At 34.9% G+C, this 19,230-nt stretch overlaps 1 protein-coding gene across 1 annotated transcript; it reads right to left on the bottom strand.

Annotated features, from left to right (window-relative positions):
- Positions 1 to 999: 999 nt before the first annotated feature.
- On the bottom strand, positions 1,000 to 2,138 carry LOC113922721 (peptide chain release factor 1-like, mitochondrial). Its single transcript, XM_035721835.1, is given in 2 exon segments — positions 1,000 to 1,955; positions 1,958 to 2,138. Coding segments are annotated over 2 exon segments (1,137 nt in total).
- Positions 2,139 to 19,230: the final 17,092 nt, after the last annotated feature.

Below are 19,230 nucleotides of genomic sequence, written 5' to 3' on the forward strand. Positions count from 1 at the left end.
ATCTGTTATCCTAGGTTGGAACTCTATCATCTCTTAACTGTACCATTCTAATGGTTTCCTTTGAGATATATTATTAGTACTATGAAAATGCGGACTGTCTCTCTCTTGTTCTCCTTTATATCCTAAATGCTGAGCACAATGCCTACATGTAGTAAGGAGGCTTTTAAAATATATCACAGATTGATGAATGAATAATGAAGATTCATTTTCTAATTATTTCTTTCCTCCAATAAATGCCCAATAAATAATCAGACTAATCAACTGCTTACATGGCAGCACTTTTCTGCTAAAAATATATGTATTGGATCACCATTTTCTCACAATAAATTACATTTCTTCCACTAGTTTGAAAACTCATTGAATTTTTTAAATTATCTAGAAAATTAATTCTATCAGATTTACTAAATTTTTCTCTTCACATAGTGGATCAGACATCTGTAGACTCTTCAAGATATCAGAAAAATACCCACCCCATGTGTAAAGACTATAGAAGGTAACAAAATATGCAAATGCAAACATTTAGATTAATGGTTACTACTGATCAGAAAATTAATTTCTGGATATTGCAAAAATCCTTGAAAATTATAATTTTTGATTGCATGGACTTAATTTCCTCTCCCATGTTGCTTTGAAACTTGTCTTTATAAGAGCTTTCCTTTTCTATTTTCTTCTCTATGTATTCCATCATTCTTGAAAGCTACATGTGAGAAAAGCGGTGCAATTCAAGTTGCAATATTAAGGTAGTAAAATATAATAGTTAAGAACATGAACTTTGAAGTAAGACCACATGAGCTTGAATTCTCACTGTGCAATTTTGACACTCTTCTTAATCTCCATGTACCTCATTCTTCTGATCTAAAAAATACGAATATAATAGTACTTACTTCAGGGGACTCTGTAAGAGTTAAATCGGTACCTGTTACACGGATGATTCTCACATACTATCACTTGTTGTTTTTAATTTTTTTAAGCTATAAAAGTCTTTAATAATAAATCAATTTAAGCTTTTTGGGAAATAATTTCTACTAAAGATTCATAATCAGCATAGTCCTTCAAGGACTGTACAAGTTCATCCAGCAGAAACTCCCCTTGCATAAAACTTTCAAGATCATGAAGTGACCTGTTTATTCTGTGATCTGTGACCTGGTTCTGTGGAAAATTATATGTTCTTATTTTCTCTGACCTTCCTTTAGTTCTAACCTGAATCTTTCTAGCACTGTATCTTTTACTTGTCTCCTCTTCCAGATGCATGCTGTACAGTTTCGCACGCAGCTTCTTCATAGCCATCTCTCTGTTTTTCAGTTGAGATCTCTCTTGTTGGCATTCAGAAACAACACCTGTTGGAAGATGAACTATCCGGACAGCACTGTCCGTGGTATTTACATGCTGTCCTCCAGCTCCACTGGCTCGCTTAGTATCAATTCGCAAATCTTTCGGGTTAATCACCAGATTAATCTCAGTTGGCTGGGGCAATATTGCTACAGCCATGGTGCTAGTATGGATGCGGCCTTGCTTCTCTGTCTTTGGCACTCTTTGTACTCTGTGCACACCTTCAAATTTCATGTGCTTATAGGCTTCTAAACCCCCAATGCTGGCAGATGCATGTCTAAGGCTGCCTATTTCACTTGGACAGTATTCCAGGGTTTCAAAATGCCATCTTTTAAATGCAGCATATTGCTGATACATATCAAACATCTCTGAAGTAAACCACATTGCCTCCTGAGCCCCAACTCCTGCAGTTACCTCCAAGATCAAATCATTTTCATTTGTTTCTTCTGAGGGAAACAAAAATAAAATAATCTGATGCTTCAACTGAGTTACTTCCTTTTGACATGAGCTTATTTCATTCTCTGCAAGTTTCCTTAAGTCCTCATTTTCATCGTGTAGCAAGTGCTCAGTCTCCTGCAGCTCCTGCTCCTTTTCGCTCAGCAGTTTGGCTGCCGCCAGCAGCTCAGACCCCTGACCTGCAACTGGGCTTCAGATCCTGCCTGACGCTCCAGAAAGGCCCGCAAGGGTCCGCCGCGAGCGAACAGCTCCTCCAGCGGCAGGCTTCCGCAGTTTAGGTGCCGGCGGACCGGGCTGACAACCTTGCCAGCCCACAGACACCGAGCAGCACTCCGAAGAAGCTGGGACCTCATAGTTGAATTGCCTGTTGTTTTTCATTTTAACCCTGGTTTAGTCTTTATATGCAGAATAAAATTAGCAATAAAATAACAAAATACAGTGAAATTGAAAGGGAAGATTGCCCTTTTTAAAAATATATTTCAGGGGTGCCTGGGTGGCTCAGTCGTTTAGCGTCTGCCTTCGGCTCAGGTCATGATCCCAGGGTCCTGGGATTGAGCCCTGCTTCGGGCTTCCCACTCTGCGGGAAGTCTGCTTCTCCCTCTTCCACTCCCCCTGCTTGTGTTCCCTCTCTCGCTGTGTCTCTCTCTGTCAAATAAAATCTTAAAAAATATACATATATTTCAACAAAAACCGTTTTTAATGTATAAAGTACCCAAATTATCACCTAAATGTGTATTGTTCTTAATCAGGAATAACTGAACAGAACATAAATGTCTAATTCTGGTGTTATTCCCTATTTTCTCTTAATCAACTAACATTCCATATAAGTAATAAAGTATGAGTTTAATGTAAATATATAATATGAATATATGCATTCTTGTATGCACATACTGCTGAAAAATTCTTCAAACCATGAGTTTCTGGGTTTCATTAAATAAACTCAGCAACTGCTTCTTTTTTCATTTAGTAGAGCATCACATTGCATGACTTGGGCTTTAATGCTTCATGAAAATTTGCCTTGTGTTCCTCTGACTCATAGTTTGAGATTGTATACTAGAGATGATAGGGCAGATAAGCCTTGGAAAAGTTTTCTCTCACTGCATTTGGTCTATTATCTACTGACCAGCAATGCTAATGATAATTTGTTATTCCTATAAAAAGGGAAAGAAAAAAGAGCACACTGAAATGCCAGGACCAAAATATTCCTTGCTCTTGATGTCAAAAATCTATTTGAAGGTAGTCTACAAATAGAAAAATCTCAATAGGCAGCAACTCTGTTTGCTTATATACTATTCAAGTGGAAGTAAGTTCCAGTGAGAAAATTCAAGCACCTTGCTTCTTCCATGCATTATTCATTGTAAATCAACAAACATCTGCCCTAGTCCAAATGTAGGTTCCCCAGTGGACATAATGGACCAGAATTTAGATATTCACTTTTTCCAATATTTGATGAAATTCAAGATGACTGGGCTTTGGGCAGTGACCTTTTCTTTAAAGCATATATACCATGTTAATGCCATATTATTATCATTTTTTGCTTTGAATCAGCTTCTATGTTGTTTGAAATAAATATAAAGTTAGAAATATTTTTGATAGATTAAGATTATGTAATTTCTATGGAATTATTTGACTATTCTACCTGTAGAGGCAAAGAACTGGGTTTAAATATGCTTCTCCAACACTGAGAAGCTGATTCTATTAAACATAAAGTATGTTTTTGATATAGTAAGTCCTAATACTGACACTACCATATTGTTCACATACAATTTTTGTTCACAAATCACATACAGAATCCAATGCATACATTTTAATAATAATAAGCATTATATTAGGTTAAAAATTTTATAGAATTTCAGTGAATAAACTTAGCTATCAAATTTACTATGGATGAGTAGTCAAAAGAAGATCAAGGAATTTCCTCAAATTAATATAAATCCCTATGAAGAAAGTGTCAGATAAGAGTATTCCTAGTTTTAGTTTCATGTTCGTTTTGTTAGGACACGCTGACAGAGTCCAGGACATGATGTCAGTTCTGTCTTAAAGGAGAAAGGGTAAAGCTATTTTTTTTTTTTTTTGTAGAACAATTCAATTCCCTTTTTCTGAAATCCAAAGAACTATTTGCCTATAAAAAAGTGGAACATAATCTTGTAAACATCCTAAAACAAATAATGTGCATGTCATCCAAAACATGAAAACCATAATGTGTCTTAATAAATCATATTATCTATTGATTATCCAACAATGGGCTGTGCCAAGTTAAGATTAAAAGATCGTGTTTCTGACTTACAGAAGGAGAAACATAAAAATGTGAAGAAAGAACTAGGGAGATTTTTAAAAATTAATTCTCTTATCCAACTTAACATTTTTTTTAAAAGATTATTTATTTATTTGTCAGAGAGGCAGAGAGCAAGCACAAGCAAGGGGAGCAGCAGGCAGAGGGAGAAGCAGGCTCCCCACTGAACAAGGAGCCCCATGAGGGAATCGATCCCAGGACTCTGGGATCATTACCTGAGCTGAAGGCAGATACTTAACTGATGGAGCCACCCAAGTGTCTCCAACTTAACATCTATTAAACAACAGTTTCAGGGAAATTTTATTTCTCTATTTCTATCAGACGGGAACTTTTCTTGGTTTTATGTGTCTTCATATTAAATTATTTTATATACTCTAGAAATGCCATTCATTTCCATTACTTTCTATCATTTCTGTCTATATGGGCTGGTTTTAGAAATAATAGAAATAACAGCAAAAATGGTTTACATATTTATTAGGTATTTACCACTTGCCATGCTGTGTGCTAAGTGCTGTCCATTCCTGTCATTTTATGCTGCCTTTTGAGGAAGGTAAAATCTGTATTTTTCATATACAGAAACAGAAGTATAGAACAAATTTAGCATGTAGAAGAGCTCTAATTTGAACCCAGGTAGTTCTGGGACTTATTTTTGGCACAGATTCATGTTTGGTTACATGCCTGAATTATCTTTGTGCTTCTATGGTCTCCTAGGGACTTGTAAGAATGAGGCGATGGGATGCCTGGGTGGCTCAGCCAGTTAGGTGTCTGCCTTTGGCTCAGGTCATGATCTTGGGGTCCTGAGATTGACTCCCACATCAGGCTCTCTGCTCAGCGGGGAGCCTGCTTCTCCCTCTGCCTGCCACTCCCCCTGCTTGTGCTCTCTTTCTCTCTCTGACAAATAAATAAAATCTTAAAAAAAAAAAAAAGAATGAGGTGACACTTCTTGCAAGGCATTCTAGAGAAAGTCAATAAGTACTGAGGTCTTCCTAATACCTACCTAAAAGGTAGTTCCCAGGAAGATTGTATTGTTAATACACAGAATAAAGGCTGTCTTGGAGTGCCTTCATTCCCTAGTATTATTTTTCAACAAAATGACAGGCTGGTTTCATTAGGTGATAGCAAAGGTCTCTGGGTTGTCACCTTTAATCCTTCCCACTGCCCATGCTCCAGGCCAGAACTTAATTCCTTGTTTGAATTTTCCTTTACATATCTCTCTCCAACCTCTTCCCATTCCAATCCAATCCCGCCTTATTTGTACTTCCTAAATTGTAAAACCCATCATATCACTCTGCGACTTAAAATTTTTACATGATACTTTGCTGCTTAACATAGTTGAAAACTAACCAGCTGGGCAAGTATGATCCTTGGACTGTTTCATTCACCTAAGAAAATATTTGAATTCGAAGTTGAATGTCTTGGGTCACATTCTCCTGTTCCAGAGCTCTTAACATTCTCCAATTGTTTTGTTGTTGTTATTTAGAATCATACATGTATGTTAGTTGCTGGACTCTTGTAGGCAGAAGATTTTCTGATTTTTTAATTAATTAGATAAAATTTATGGTCCAGAATGTGGTATGGTCTCTGAAGTCATATTACCTGGGTTCAAATCCTCGGGTCAAATCAAGGAAGATGAATTTACCATGTGTCTATAATAGTTTTGCTGTGGCAATACAGTGACCCCAGGCAATGAACTGAATCTCTGTTTTTCAATATCTCATCCAACAAATGGAATAATGTTACTTACTACAATGTCACAATATCATTGAGGTTTTGCAGCCAAAGAGCTCAACATAGTCCTTGGTCCATAGTATGTGTTCATCAGACAGTCATTAAGTTGTTTATGTTTATACTTCCCCAATTTCAAAGTAGTAAAACTGATCTCTATCCCTTGATCAATATGAATGTCTTATATTCTAGAAACAGAATACTGTTCATCACACCCAAGCATATTGTTCTGTTTATGGTCATTCTCGTATTTTCATCTGAAATGGTCTTTCCTGCTTTTTCTGCCTGGATTTCTCTTCATTCTCTAAGTTCCAGGTCAAATGTCATCTCTTCTCTGTAGCTTTACCAGAGCCTTCTAGGGAGAATACTTTATCCTTTATTCTCATAATACCTTTGCACACTTCTAATATGCCATTTATCACAATGAAATACAATTATTTATAATAGCTAATATTTGTTGAACACCATGTGCCAAGTATTATGCTTAGTACCTGGCATTCATTATTTCAATTTTAGTTTCAAAGTAATCTTCAATGGCATCTATTGTTATCCTCATTTCTCAGATTCATATTTTTAATTCCATTAATTTCATCGTATGTGTCAGAAAGAAGTAAATAGCTCAAGTACATACTCTTTGTAAGTGACTGACCTGGGAGTTAACAATATGACAATATGAAATCAGAGCACATCTCTTACTCTCTATAATATAGGAGTAATAAGTACCACATTCATCCCCAAATCCCCAGAACAAGGATCATTCATCATATTTAAACCTCAGCCATCTAGATGAGCTTCTGACCAGCATAAGCACTCAAATATGTGGTAGATATGTGAATCACTTGATTAACTTGTCTTCAGAGCTGAAATACCTGAAAACCACCAATAAAAGGTTTAGTAAATAAAGGCTCTTTACCATCCTTGGAAGAAATTTTAAGAAGACCACAGTGAGATATAAGATTATCAGAGAGACCTAAGGATCATATCTAAGTAGTCTTTGTTTCTAATAGAACTAACGTCGACATCAAAACAGAAAGTCAAGAGAAATAGTGATGAGGATATACTATGGCAACTTTCAAGACAGATGAAATAAAGCCAGTTTGACTGAACAGAACCTATAAAAGCAATCAACTGCTACAGCAATTACTATTATTGTAAAACAAGCCATCACAAAATGTTGTATAACCTGTGCTGGATCTTGCTGATCTTGACTGGGCTAACTCATATATGTGTAGAAAGCTGGTGAGTTGAGTAGTTGCTGGTGGAAGATGGTCTTGGCTAAGATGAGGTATGAAGGTGCAATGATCTACCTTCAAAGACCTCTGCAAATAGTAGAGTATACGCTATGTAAAGAATCAATTCTAATTCATCACATCACATCAAATATTTACACAATGCTACCAGAGTCAGAAGAAATATTTTCATTATGATGATTGGAGATGATTTCATGGAAATCATTACTACAGATCTTAAAGAAAGGCTAGATTTTTGACAAATGGATATTGTAGCAGATGGAATGACAACTGTAGCTATAATGAGACTAAAAAGTGCAAGACGTATTTCAGGTAATGGCAAATTGTCCGAACTGGGCAGAACACAGACAGGTAATGGGAAGAGCCCAGCTGGGAATGGTAAATTGGGGCTTAGTTTATGCTGAGTTATTTTGGATACATTTGATATTCCTTATGTAGTTTCTTCCTCAGGTATTTTATGTTTAATTGTGGAGCAAAAAAAAAAAAAGTTAAAGGAAGAAGCAATTACTCATTTGTTAGTAGAGAGACGGCTCATTAGCAGAATCATGCATAATAAATGGATAGTAGTTGTGTGCCAAATTTCAAAGTAACAGTAAAACCTTGCCTAACCTTTTCCTCAAAGTTTTGGATGAAAATGTTTGAACCAAATAGAGCTAAGACTGTTAGGCACTAATAAGAATATATAAGTGCTTATTTCATAGAGGTTTTCACTATTAGGAAACATGAGTAATAACATTATAAAAATGCCATGTACTTTCTCCTGTTAAACTTTTCCTTACTGCTGCAAAGTGATTAGTGTTGGGATGTCACGGACAAAAACTTCTCTGCTGATGGAGGAATTAAATGATGTGGAGCCTGTTTTCACCAGCAAAGGTGATAACTGCTTGGAGGAAAGTGACAAAAGCATTAGTACATGTCCATGGAACTCTCTCCAAAACAAAAACATGAGAAACAAAATGCTTTCATTGACACTGACTGCTTTTCATTACTGCCCTATCAGACTTCTGAACTTGATCCCTTTCATCAACTATCATGAAATATAACAACAACAAAAAATAAAAGTTGTTGGGGAATTTTAGTGTAATCAATTCATTCCAGTCTTGCCTTACCTGACACATTGAAATTAACTTCTTGAGGTATCATTAAATTCAGCCAACATCTAAATATAAATATTTTTACTCCAAAGTTTCAAATGAGATGGTAGTTTCTATGTTTGTTTTATATTTTACTTATATTTTATGAGATATAGTCAAACCCTCTTCAACAAATGTTACATGCTAAGGACCTCATGTTTTGTATTTAGAGTACATATTACTTTTTCATTTTTACAGGCTCTGACTATTCACAACATGAGCTTAAACTTTGTTCTTCATTAAATAAACAGGAAGATTTAACATAGTCCCTGGCTATTCTTATACAACTATCCAAAGCAGAAATATTAACTTATCATTTACATTTTCTTCCATTTCTTTTTTCAATTTTACCTACAAAAAATAAATTAAAGAGATCCTTCTTATCCCATTGGACATATTAAGACAACATTACAATATTTTAAAAAGATTCACTTTAGCTGACATATTCTGAGACCCATAAGCTTTTCTGACTATTGGATAATCAATGACCTTTGTCTGAATGACAATAAGAATTTCTAGAAGTCATCAGAAAAATAATTTTATTATTATAGTATTTTTTCTCTTTTAGGAACCATTGCATAACTATTACAACCTATTCCCCACAACAGTTTTGTGATTACATTTTTCTAGACTTTTTTTTAAAGATTTTTTATTTATTTATTTGGCAGAGAGTGAGAGGGAAAGAGAGAGAGAGCACAAGCAAGGGGAGCAGCAGAGGGAGAGGGAGAAGCAGACTCCCTGCTGAGCAGGGAGCCCAATGTGGGGCGGAAAGCAGACGCTTAACCAACTGAACCACCCAGGTGCCCCTCTAGGCTTTCAACATCATTAGAAATGTGCATAAAGGGCGCCTGGGTGGCTCAGTTGGTTAAGCGACTGCCTTCGGCTCAGGTCATGATCCTGGAGTCCCGGGATCGAGTCCCGCATCGGGCTCCCCGCTCAGCGGGGAGTCTGCTTCTCCCTCTGACCCTCCCCCGTCTCATGCTCTCTCTCTCTCTCTCATTCTCTCTCTCAAATAAATAAATAAACAAAATCTTTAAAAAAAAAAAAGAAATGTGCATAAATACACAAATTTGCTTGAACTTCTATCACTGAAGATTTGAAAATGTCTAATTACTGATTTCAGTAACATAAAAGTTTGTTGAAAAAAACATAAGAGCTTGTTGGACAAAAACTATTAGTATCTTTTATTTCAGGTTTATCATCCTTATGCAACACGTTGCTATTCACACCTTTCTCTTATATTATACACATTTATCTATTTATATAATCATTTCCTAATTATGTGCCAGTGAATAATGAATTCTACATTCCTATGACGTTTAACTAGAGTTTGAAAAAAATAAATACTGAAATGATTCCTTTCATTTAAATCTATCTATACATTTCTTTCTGTTGATATCACTAAAAAATTGTATTCATACACTTAACTCTGTGTTTGGTTCAAAATAGCTTCTGCCTGGTAGAAAGATATCATTGGTCTGAATTTTGATAACTTAATATGTTTGTCAAATAGCACTGGCAATCTGTGTCTATTGTAAATATGTTAATCTCACATGCTGAAAATGATCCAGAACCTTGCGAGGGCAAAACAGCCTAGTAGGTAAAAGCACAGACTCTAGAACCAGACTCTGTAGATTTGCCGTCCGCCTCTGCCACTTACTAGTTGTGTAACCTAGGACATGTTACTGATCCTCCCTGTCCCTCAACATGTTTATGAGTAAAAAAATATGTTGTTACATTGTGAGAATTAAAAGAATATGTGTGCATGTATGTGGTATATGTATCTGTGTATATGTGTGCATTAATTTATAAACAGTGATATCTAGAATATCTGGCTTCTTAAACCATAGTTTCTATTGTCATTATTCATAGTTGTTTTTTCTTGCATTAACTGCAAACCAAAGATCAATCAGTAGTGCCACTAATTCCTACAAAGTGCCCATATTAAAACTTTAGGGAGAAATCTCTAAAAATTTAAAATTTTGATATGATTGTTTTTAAAAATGCTCTATCAAATGTAGATTAGTGACCATGGGTAAAAATGACAAAAATAATTTCCTTTGAGGCTTGGAGTCTAGAATTAGACATTAAAAGAACAGTGTACCGAGAGGCCTTTCAACCAAGGCAAAGTGAGAGCAACTCTTGCTCAAACTTCAAAGGTATTCATTACATCCTCTGAGACTTACATATGGACAGAATAAGGCTTATTTTATTCCTATTTTATTCATGATTAATACATTGCATTTTCTTTCTGTCAATAAGAATCACAAAAGTGAAATAAACTTTCAGCTGTAGTGCTGTTTCATACTTCCAGAGGATACTGTCATTTCCTATGTATTCCTCTGATCAGCTCTGCTTCTACTCTCCATAGCAATATTTAATAGTTTTCCTACTCTTCTCAAAACACTGAATCAGCTTTTTCTCACTCAGGATCAGTGGATGACCCTAACCTACCTCACAACAAAATGAAAAGATAACAAATAATTCTTACCTCAGCTTCTGAACACCAAAGTCTAATAAGACAATCCCTTCCTCTTTTCCTTCTATTATACTCTATCTTCTCACATTCGGTTTTCTTATTTAAACACCATTTATTTAGTGTTAGATAGAAATGTCACTTCTCTTTCCTGGAATAATGATGTGTTTTCTAGATCGATCTCTACTCAGTAGCACTTAAGACTGTTTACAAATTAAACAAAACAAAAATTAAGCAAAACAAAATGTCAACACCACCAAACAATCAACAGATAACCCCAAAGTACTACCTAATTCCTCTATTCTTCTATCATTTTGCTTTTGTTGTATAATAAACTACCCAGAAACTACTTAGTGTTTTAAAGGAGCAAACACTTATTATTTTAAAATTTTCAAGCTGAACTGGGTGGTTCTTGTCTGGGTTAACTTCTCTGTGGCTGAATGGTCTAGAGGGCCTCTTTCAAATATCTCACAATTTGTGATCTGATTAATCTCATGACTGGGTTCCTTGGTTGGGGTGGCTCATGTCTGTTCTCTCATATTCCATCCAATAGCTTTGCCAGACATTTATAAACTTCATGAATACTAGCACCATCTCGGGAGCTTGATTTCTTCCCATTCTAAGAGATATCTGATGAGGAACTGCTCCATTTTGTGGTTCTATCAGAGGATCATAATATTGTAATTTGCACAAATATAATTTGAACAATCATGCTTGATTTTATACCAGATAGTACGCTCAAGAAAGATATATGATAAAACAAAAGTTAAACCTCACAAAAAAGCTAGACGAAGGGTGAAGAATTGCCCTAAAATTGAGCCACAGGACATCTACTACTGAAAATTCCAAGACATAGAAATATTTATGATTGATCAGCATTTTTACAACTTATGAAAACCTCTGTGGCAGAACAATTGATACCAGTTATAGAATGCCTTAAGAAGATTTTGCTTTGATTTCTGAATCAAATAAAAGGACTATTACTATCTCAGTAGTAGTATTCCCAAGTGTGCATATAAGGCCTAAATCCTGCATCCTAATTACAAGTGTAATTCAGGAAGTTCAGTTAAATGCAGCCAATGCTTTGTAAGGTACATGCCAATTAATCATTTCTCAAATAAATTAGCTAACATTAAGCAATCCAGAGAGAGTAGCTTCTTCCCTTAAAAAATTAGCATAAAAAGCAATGAGCCTCAGGTATATAGATAATTATACTAGAAAAATAATATTTCTATTATAATAGAAAGTAATACCAAGGAAAGAAATAGAACCGGTAAAATAGATATCAGTTCTTTCCCAAGTCTTTTTCAAATTGACATTTCTCTTACAACTTCTTCCTGGAGACTCAGATCCCTGTTGAGTCACCCTCTGTGGTGGGCCTGCCCTTCAATAAATTCATTCTTATAATTTAAATGTACTCTTACCTATCTGTCTAAACCTCCCATTTCCTCTTAGCTCAATGTTAAACTAAAGAAATAATATAATCACATTTTAGAGCAATGATAGGATTGTCAAATAGAAACTGAGCAGTAGAAAAGAGGCCTGGGAAGTTTGGGTTGTGCAAAACCGCAGAGTTAAGAACAAATGAGGACTACAGACTAGTGCCTTTCTGTTCAACTGCACATTAACTTTGTTGAAGTCCTAATAGTGACCGCCCAACTGTGCTTCCCCTCTGGATTTTTGGGCCATTTTTATCTTACCAAGGTCTTCTGGAGTTCAGTATATTTTTAGTAAAAAGTGTCATTCATATTGTACTTCATGAGTCTTTGCTTACTCCAACCACATGTAATAACAGTTGCAATCACATGAATATGAAATTATCCTCAGGTAATCATTATAAATACATAAAATAATATATATTTCGTTGCAAATAAAATCAATTATATTGAAATGCAATTGTTAGAACATAAAAAATGTGATATGGTAACACATATTCTTACATGACCTAACAAGAAAATGCATTTAAAATACTAGCAAAATATGAAGTCTATTGGTTAGATAGAATCAGAACATTACACTGTAGTCTTAACCTCCCTCCACATATTGATTAAACAACAAACAAAGTTAGGGAACACTGGAAAACAGCATAGGAAAATGTGACTTTCTATGAAGTTTGGTGGCTGAATAATGACTATGAACAGAGTTGCTCATTGTTGGCCATCTATGTCACATGAGCTTCTATAGACAAGAAGACAGTGATCACGTTATTTCAAAGTAGAAATGAGAGTCAATGTTATTTTAATATAACACTGTAACATGTTATGTAACATAATATGAATGTATTTAGTATTTATCTCGGTAGCAAGTTTATATATATTTCTATTATTACTATAGTTTGTTGCCTACATTCATATAAAAGGCAATGCTAAAGTAACTTAATAAAAAATAACAATGTAATTTGTTTTCCAAATTCTGATCTAATTCCAGGTGTAAGATGCAGAGCCGTAGTATCTACAAATATCACTATGAGGGTAGGGGCTGCACATGAAGAAGATATTTTTAAAGTAGAAGACTAATAGAATCATGGAGTTGAGTGCTTATATTCAGTCAAAGGATTATGCAGGCCTTCAGAATGGGTGGTACTTTGAATAACACCAGTTGTTATGCTATTTTATAAGTTAAATTGAGGCAGAAGGAAATTAAAAGATGATTTAGAATCAAAACTATACATTACAATTTCAAAGAACATGATAACACACATTTTATGTTTTAAATCTAGTTGATCCTGTGCTCGCTTCGGCAGCACATATATTAAATTTAGTTGATCCTTTTTATAATTGTCCCTTCTACTTAATTGTACATGTGTCCTTTTCTCACCTCATTCCTCTGCTCAATTCATAATTGTTCTTCTCCATGTTTGCAGATAATGTCAAAAAAAAAAAAAAGTCACACATTTTGCCATCCTTCCAGTTAACCACAATCACGGCAGCATAGATGTTCCAAAGCCACACATTTATTCTCCTTGCCCCAGTCTGAGTCAGAAACACATTGCCTCTCACGGGCACTAATGAAATAATCTTCTGCTTTAGTGTCCTGATCTAATTAGACAATTAATTAATTGGAATTAATTCACAGATTACCCATTTTAATCTAGCCTACATGGTGCTTATAAATCTTCCTACAATAAAGATAAGGTTATATTATTCACTACAGCATAGCAAAAGCTAAACTCCTTCAATCACCAAATCAAACTCCTCCATTATATGGTCCAAATTTATTGCCCCTAATCTCTTGAAGCCCCATATAATCCCCCAAAAGATGTTTTCACTATTTTGATATGTGTTGTGATTTCTTCTGTTAAAACCTTTCAGTATGTTGATTCCACTGGTTTGAAATCAACTCACCTATAATCACTTGAAAAAAATAAGCGGATGGTACAAAGTCCAACTATCTTTGCATGTTTTCACATACATTTGGCAGCACCTGAAAATATATTTAAAGCTAATTAAATTTAAATTATTTAACTAAACTTCACTTAAATCATTCTATTTAATGATCAATTTGACAAATTGCTAATCTTTTTTAAAAAACCTACCTTTTAAATGTTTGGGATTTAAAAAAAATCATTCACTGGAAAATCGTTTTAAAAAGCAAGTATAGGGCGCCTGGGTGGCTCAGTTGGTTAAGCGACTGCCTTCGGCTCAGGTCATGATCCTGGAGTCCCTGGATCGAGTCCCGCATCGGGCTCCCTGCTCAGCAGGGGTCTGCTTCTCCCTCTGACCCTCCCCCCTCTCATGTGCTCTCTCTCTCATTCTCTCTTTCTCAAATAAATAAATAAAATCTTTAAAAAAATAAATAAAAAGCAAGTATAATTTAAGTATAATTTTGACTACAATATCATACAAATTGCATACTTAGTGTGATTAAAAGCAAGTGAAAATAGAAAAAAAGTAACTCTCATCCAAGTACACAACCATCTTTTCAGTCTTAAGATGGTAAAAGTTTTGATAAATATAAAAAAATAAATAAATTATCTTCAAACAGGTTTTACAAAAAGTCCCAAAGAAAACCTGAACAGGTATTAAAACAGAAAAAGGTGATTGAATATAGGTGAAATGTCATTAGGTACCTAGTCAAACAGATCATCAAGATAAATAATGGTCGAGTCTACTGATATCAGGTAATTGTTTTCTGTTAGCTGGTTTTGGGTGGTTGTGCTACTAACAATTTCTGGCCTAGGGTACCTTTGTTTTCTCTCTGAATATTTAAATCCTATTTCCATTTCTTAGTCAGGTACATCTCCTCCATACAGTGGTCCCTGATTCCACCAGCCTGAAGTAATGTTTTCTTCTTGCCTCTATAGTCAGTTTCACTTGGATCCACGAAGTTGTCAGACAAATCACATTGACTCAGTGAGATATCGCCCAGTGTATGAATAGGTGAATATGTGAATGTCTCTCAGTTTGTGAACCAACAGATTTTAGTCTGTTATAATAGATCTACTTTGAGTCAACCTACAACAACTACAAATCATTAACCATATTATATGAGAAGAAAGGGGATAACAACAGTCTGAATTCCATTTTGATGATGTCACCCAAATCTCTTATTTCAATATGATTTTATACATGTTACATACAATGCATAGTATAAACCACTGAAGGGCAGAGATTGCAGCAGTGTTCATGATTATTGCCACTGGCCAGTTTGACAATTTACTACTCACACACACAAAAAACAAAACCAAAAACAAAACACCTCAACTATATTATTTTAGGTGATTGATTCTTTTTCCTGGTAATACTTACATGTATATGTTTATACAGATGATGAACTCTACTATTTAAAGGACATGGGGATATCTGGATAGCACTGTTAAGTGGTAATTAGTGCCTACCTTTTAAGCATCTTCCTTTCTACACGCATCAATGGATAGTTGATTCATCTGGAAATAAAATCAACATAAATCACTATTGTCAACTTGTCTCAAAACCTTTAGAAATAGTTCTCCTCAAGAGCACTGACAGTACTAGGAACACCTAGATCTAAGATTTGATACTCAAGCTACTGTGATGTTTTCATCTGAAGAGCAAAGACCAGCATTTCTGATCTAATAAATCTTCAATTTATTGACCATTCAAACTATTTAAAGAATAAGCCATGTTCTCTTTGAAAGCCCACCCATAAGCCTGCTCTTTTTATTTGCTTAGTGGCTTGCATTTGTGAACTTTCTTAAGTTTTATGGTAGATATAATTCTAAGACTTTGAATCTGCTGCTGGCCTTTAAATAAAGATTAGTGTGTAGTGAAGTGGTTCCTTTAGCTAAAAATTACCCAAAAGGGAAGATTTTTCTTTTGCTAAATATGATTGTAGGAAAGACAGCTGAGGAAAGGACATTGGTTAATTAATTGATCGATTGATTTTAATCTCAACCACAAGTGGAGTGACCACTAAACTGTTTGGATCTCTGTTTAAAAGGAAGCTGTCAGCTCAAATAACCTTTACATTTCTTGTCAGATTTAACATTTTACCAGGACCTTCATGATCCAGAAGTTGTATCTGTGACTGTATCCAACAGAATTTCTGAGATTAAGTAAAATAAAATTTTATTCATGCCAAGGATATTCTATCCTTGTCTTCATTGACTGTTTCTGTCATTGGCGTCAGTGGCCCAAATATCAACATCTTTAATATGTGAGCTGCTTTCTGTAGGAATTTGGAAACTTAATATAAATGTCTTTTCTTTTATTTATTTATTTATTTATTTATTTATTTATTTATTCATTCATTTATTTAACAGAGAGAGAGAGAGACATCAAGAGAGGGAACACAGGCAGGCAGAGTGGAAGAGGGAGAAGCAGGCTTCCTGCCAAGCAGGGAGCCTGATGTGGGGTTCGATCCCAGGACCCTGGGACCATGACCTGAGCCAAAGGCAGATGCTTAACGACTGAGCCATCCAGGCACCCCTATAAATGTCTTTTAACTTCCCCTTCTCCTTCACTGAACTTTGGCATCTGTAACCTGCTAATAACTGCTGGCCCCAGTTACCTTGCCTGTGAGGTATCCAAGAGGGAAAAAGGTAAATTGGCTCCCGGTAGAGAAACTTAGCAAATCCACCAGCAATACACTTTTACTCAGATCTCAACTCATACCACAATAGTCAGCACTTAATGAATTGATATCACATTTTATGTCTTTCCAGACATCACTTGATGTTCCCTTGGTTGCTGGTGCTTTTAGAGATTTCCCTTGTTGATAATCCTTTTGTGTTGCTACCAAGCTTAATTTAGCTTTTAGCAGAGCCTTTGAATTTTTTATAATAAAGTCATTTACAGATGCCAGTAGATAAATTAGCACCACAAATGCAGCTGAATTGCATAATCGCACCAATTGATTTTGTGTTAGCCTTCAAGATGTATAGATACCTGGTGGCATCTCTGTCAAAAAAGGTAGTGAAACCCAAAGTGCTTCAGTTTCCAGAAAACAGGGAAAGGGACTGAGGGACCAGAGAAAAACACAATTCTCCAAATGAAACTCCCACCTGTTTATAGATGCTTAGCAGAGTGACAGCACCTTGCTATGACACTAGCATACATGTGAAGACTGACATACACACACACACACACACACACACACACACACATTCCTAAGGGAATATATGAGCATTTAAGAGTCTATTAGAAATAACTGCCATAATCGACTTTGACTTATTTATGAATTATCAAGGTAAAAATTAATTGATATTTTAGTTAATAAAGATTTGGGTGGATTTTTTATCTCCCCAAAAGATCTATGCTTCTTAGTATAAACAGAATATTAGAGGATTAGTGGGACTGTTGTTGAATCTTCCCAAATTAACCCAAAGTACACAGTGACTTCTTTTTATAGCTTAACAATTAGACAATTCTATACTATATACTCTGAGATTGGAGCTGTGGAATGGCATGGCTGGCTACTGGAAATGATCACATTTGAAATCTCTTGAAAATAAAAAAAAATTGAATTCATAGTCTGTGTTATATAGAGAAAATCATATTATTAGTACTTCTCATACTAGCTTTCCTTTGGGACTATTTGCACTAAATAATCCTAAAGTGTTTTTGAATCTAGTTTCTGGAGTACTTTTAAGTTATAGAATTACTTTCCCTCAGACTAAACTGAATCTATTTATGGAATTAAAGTGTCATTTGTTCAGAAAAGAATACCACAAAAAGATGGAGTAGATGGAAATAAACTAAAAAATAAGCTTTCTACCTAATGTTTAAATATATAATTTTCATCATCAAATCTCTCTTAAAGTTAGTTTGATTCCTTACTATTCTAGAAAAAGCATATATAGTGGAAAGATGAAAAGCTTGGGAGTCACATCAATTTAGGTTTGATTTCCAGCTTTAATATTTTCTTGCTAGTTTACCTTTCAGATTCTCAATTTTCTCATCTATAGGAATGTGATAAGAATGCTCACTTTATATGATTATTGTGAGAATTACTGTCACAAACTATTTAGCATAGTTTGGGACAAACAAGCACATACAACTGGTGCCATTTTCTATTACTCTATTCCTAAATTAACAAAGCATGCACAGGTGACACTATGTTGTTTTCCTTAGATCGCCTTCTGGACTGAAGGACTTATTCTTCTAACTACTAGAAGTGCTCCTGATGGACAGTCCTCAACTTTTAGACTTCAGCTAAAGCAAGCCACCTACCCAAGGTCCAGCTCCACTCCCAATGACCACCTACATTCAGTAACTAACTGGTTGATGAAAAGTTCCTAAAAGCCTCGCCACCTCATTCCAAATACAGCAGCTCTGAAGGGCTTTCTCAGCTTCATTCCACGTAGGGAGCGGCCTGATCCCTCATTCTGAGGTGCAACCCATCTTTCCCCTTTTCCATACCTGCTTCCTTAAGTATTCCCCTCAAAAACTCTTGAAACTAATTTCCATCTGAGTCTGCTATCTAGAGAATGTGAAACCTACAACCTGTTGCAAAGTCTCCTTCTTATATTTTATATTAGATTTCTTCTGGTTAGAGTTTTCATGGTATGTTTTTCTATCATTATGCTTTTAACCTTTCTAAATCATTATATTTAAGAAGTGTCTCTCATAAGCAGCATATAATTAAGTTTGTTTTTATCCACTAATGTATTAAGTCCATTTATATTTAAGGTAATTACTGATATATTTGGTTTCATGATTATCTTTTTACTATTTGTTTTTATTTGGTTCTATCAGGCTTTTTGTTTGTTTTGTTTTGTTTTCTTTCTTTTGGGTTAAGTATTATTTATTATCTATTTTTCCACTCTATGAACTTGCCTATTATATATTATTTTCCTATTTTGACATTTTTAACTGTTGATTTTAATCAATAAAGATTATCTTATTCTTACATATTTTAGTTCTACATAGTTTTAACCTTCAAAAGGCATTATTATTCTTGTTTTATACAGTCAGTACTCATTTATATTTATCCACATGAGTATTATTCTTTTTCTTCATTTCTACCTGCATTTACATGTTTTCATGTGGGATCAATTTTTATCTGCCTGAAGAACTCCTTATTAGGTCTTCTCTCCTAATTTATATTCTCTATTGTTTTTAAGACTATTTTTCAGCTTTATTTTAAAAG

Source organism: Zalophus californianus, chromosome 9, assembly GCF_009762305.2.
Source record: "Zalophus californianus isolate mZalCal1 chromosome 9, mZalCal1.pri.v2, whole genome shotgun sequence".
Classification (NCBI taxonomy): Eukaryota; Metazoa; Chordata; class Mammalia; order Carnivora; family Otariidae; genus Zalophus; species Zalophus californianus.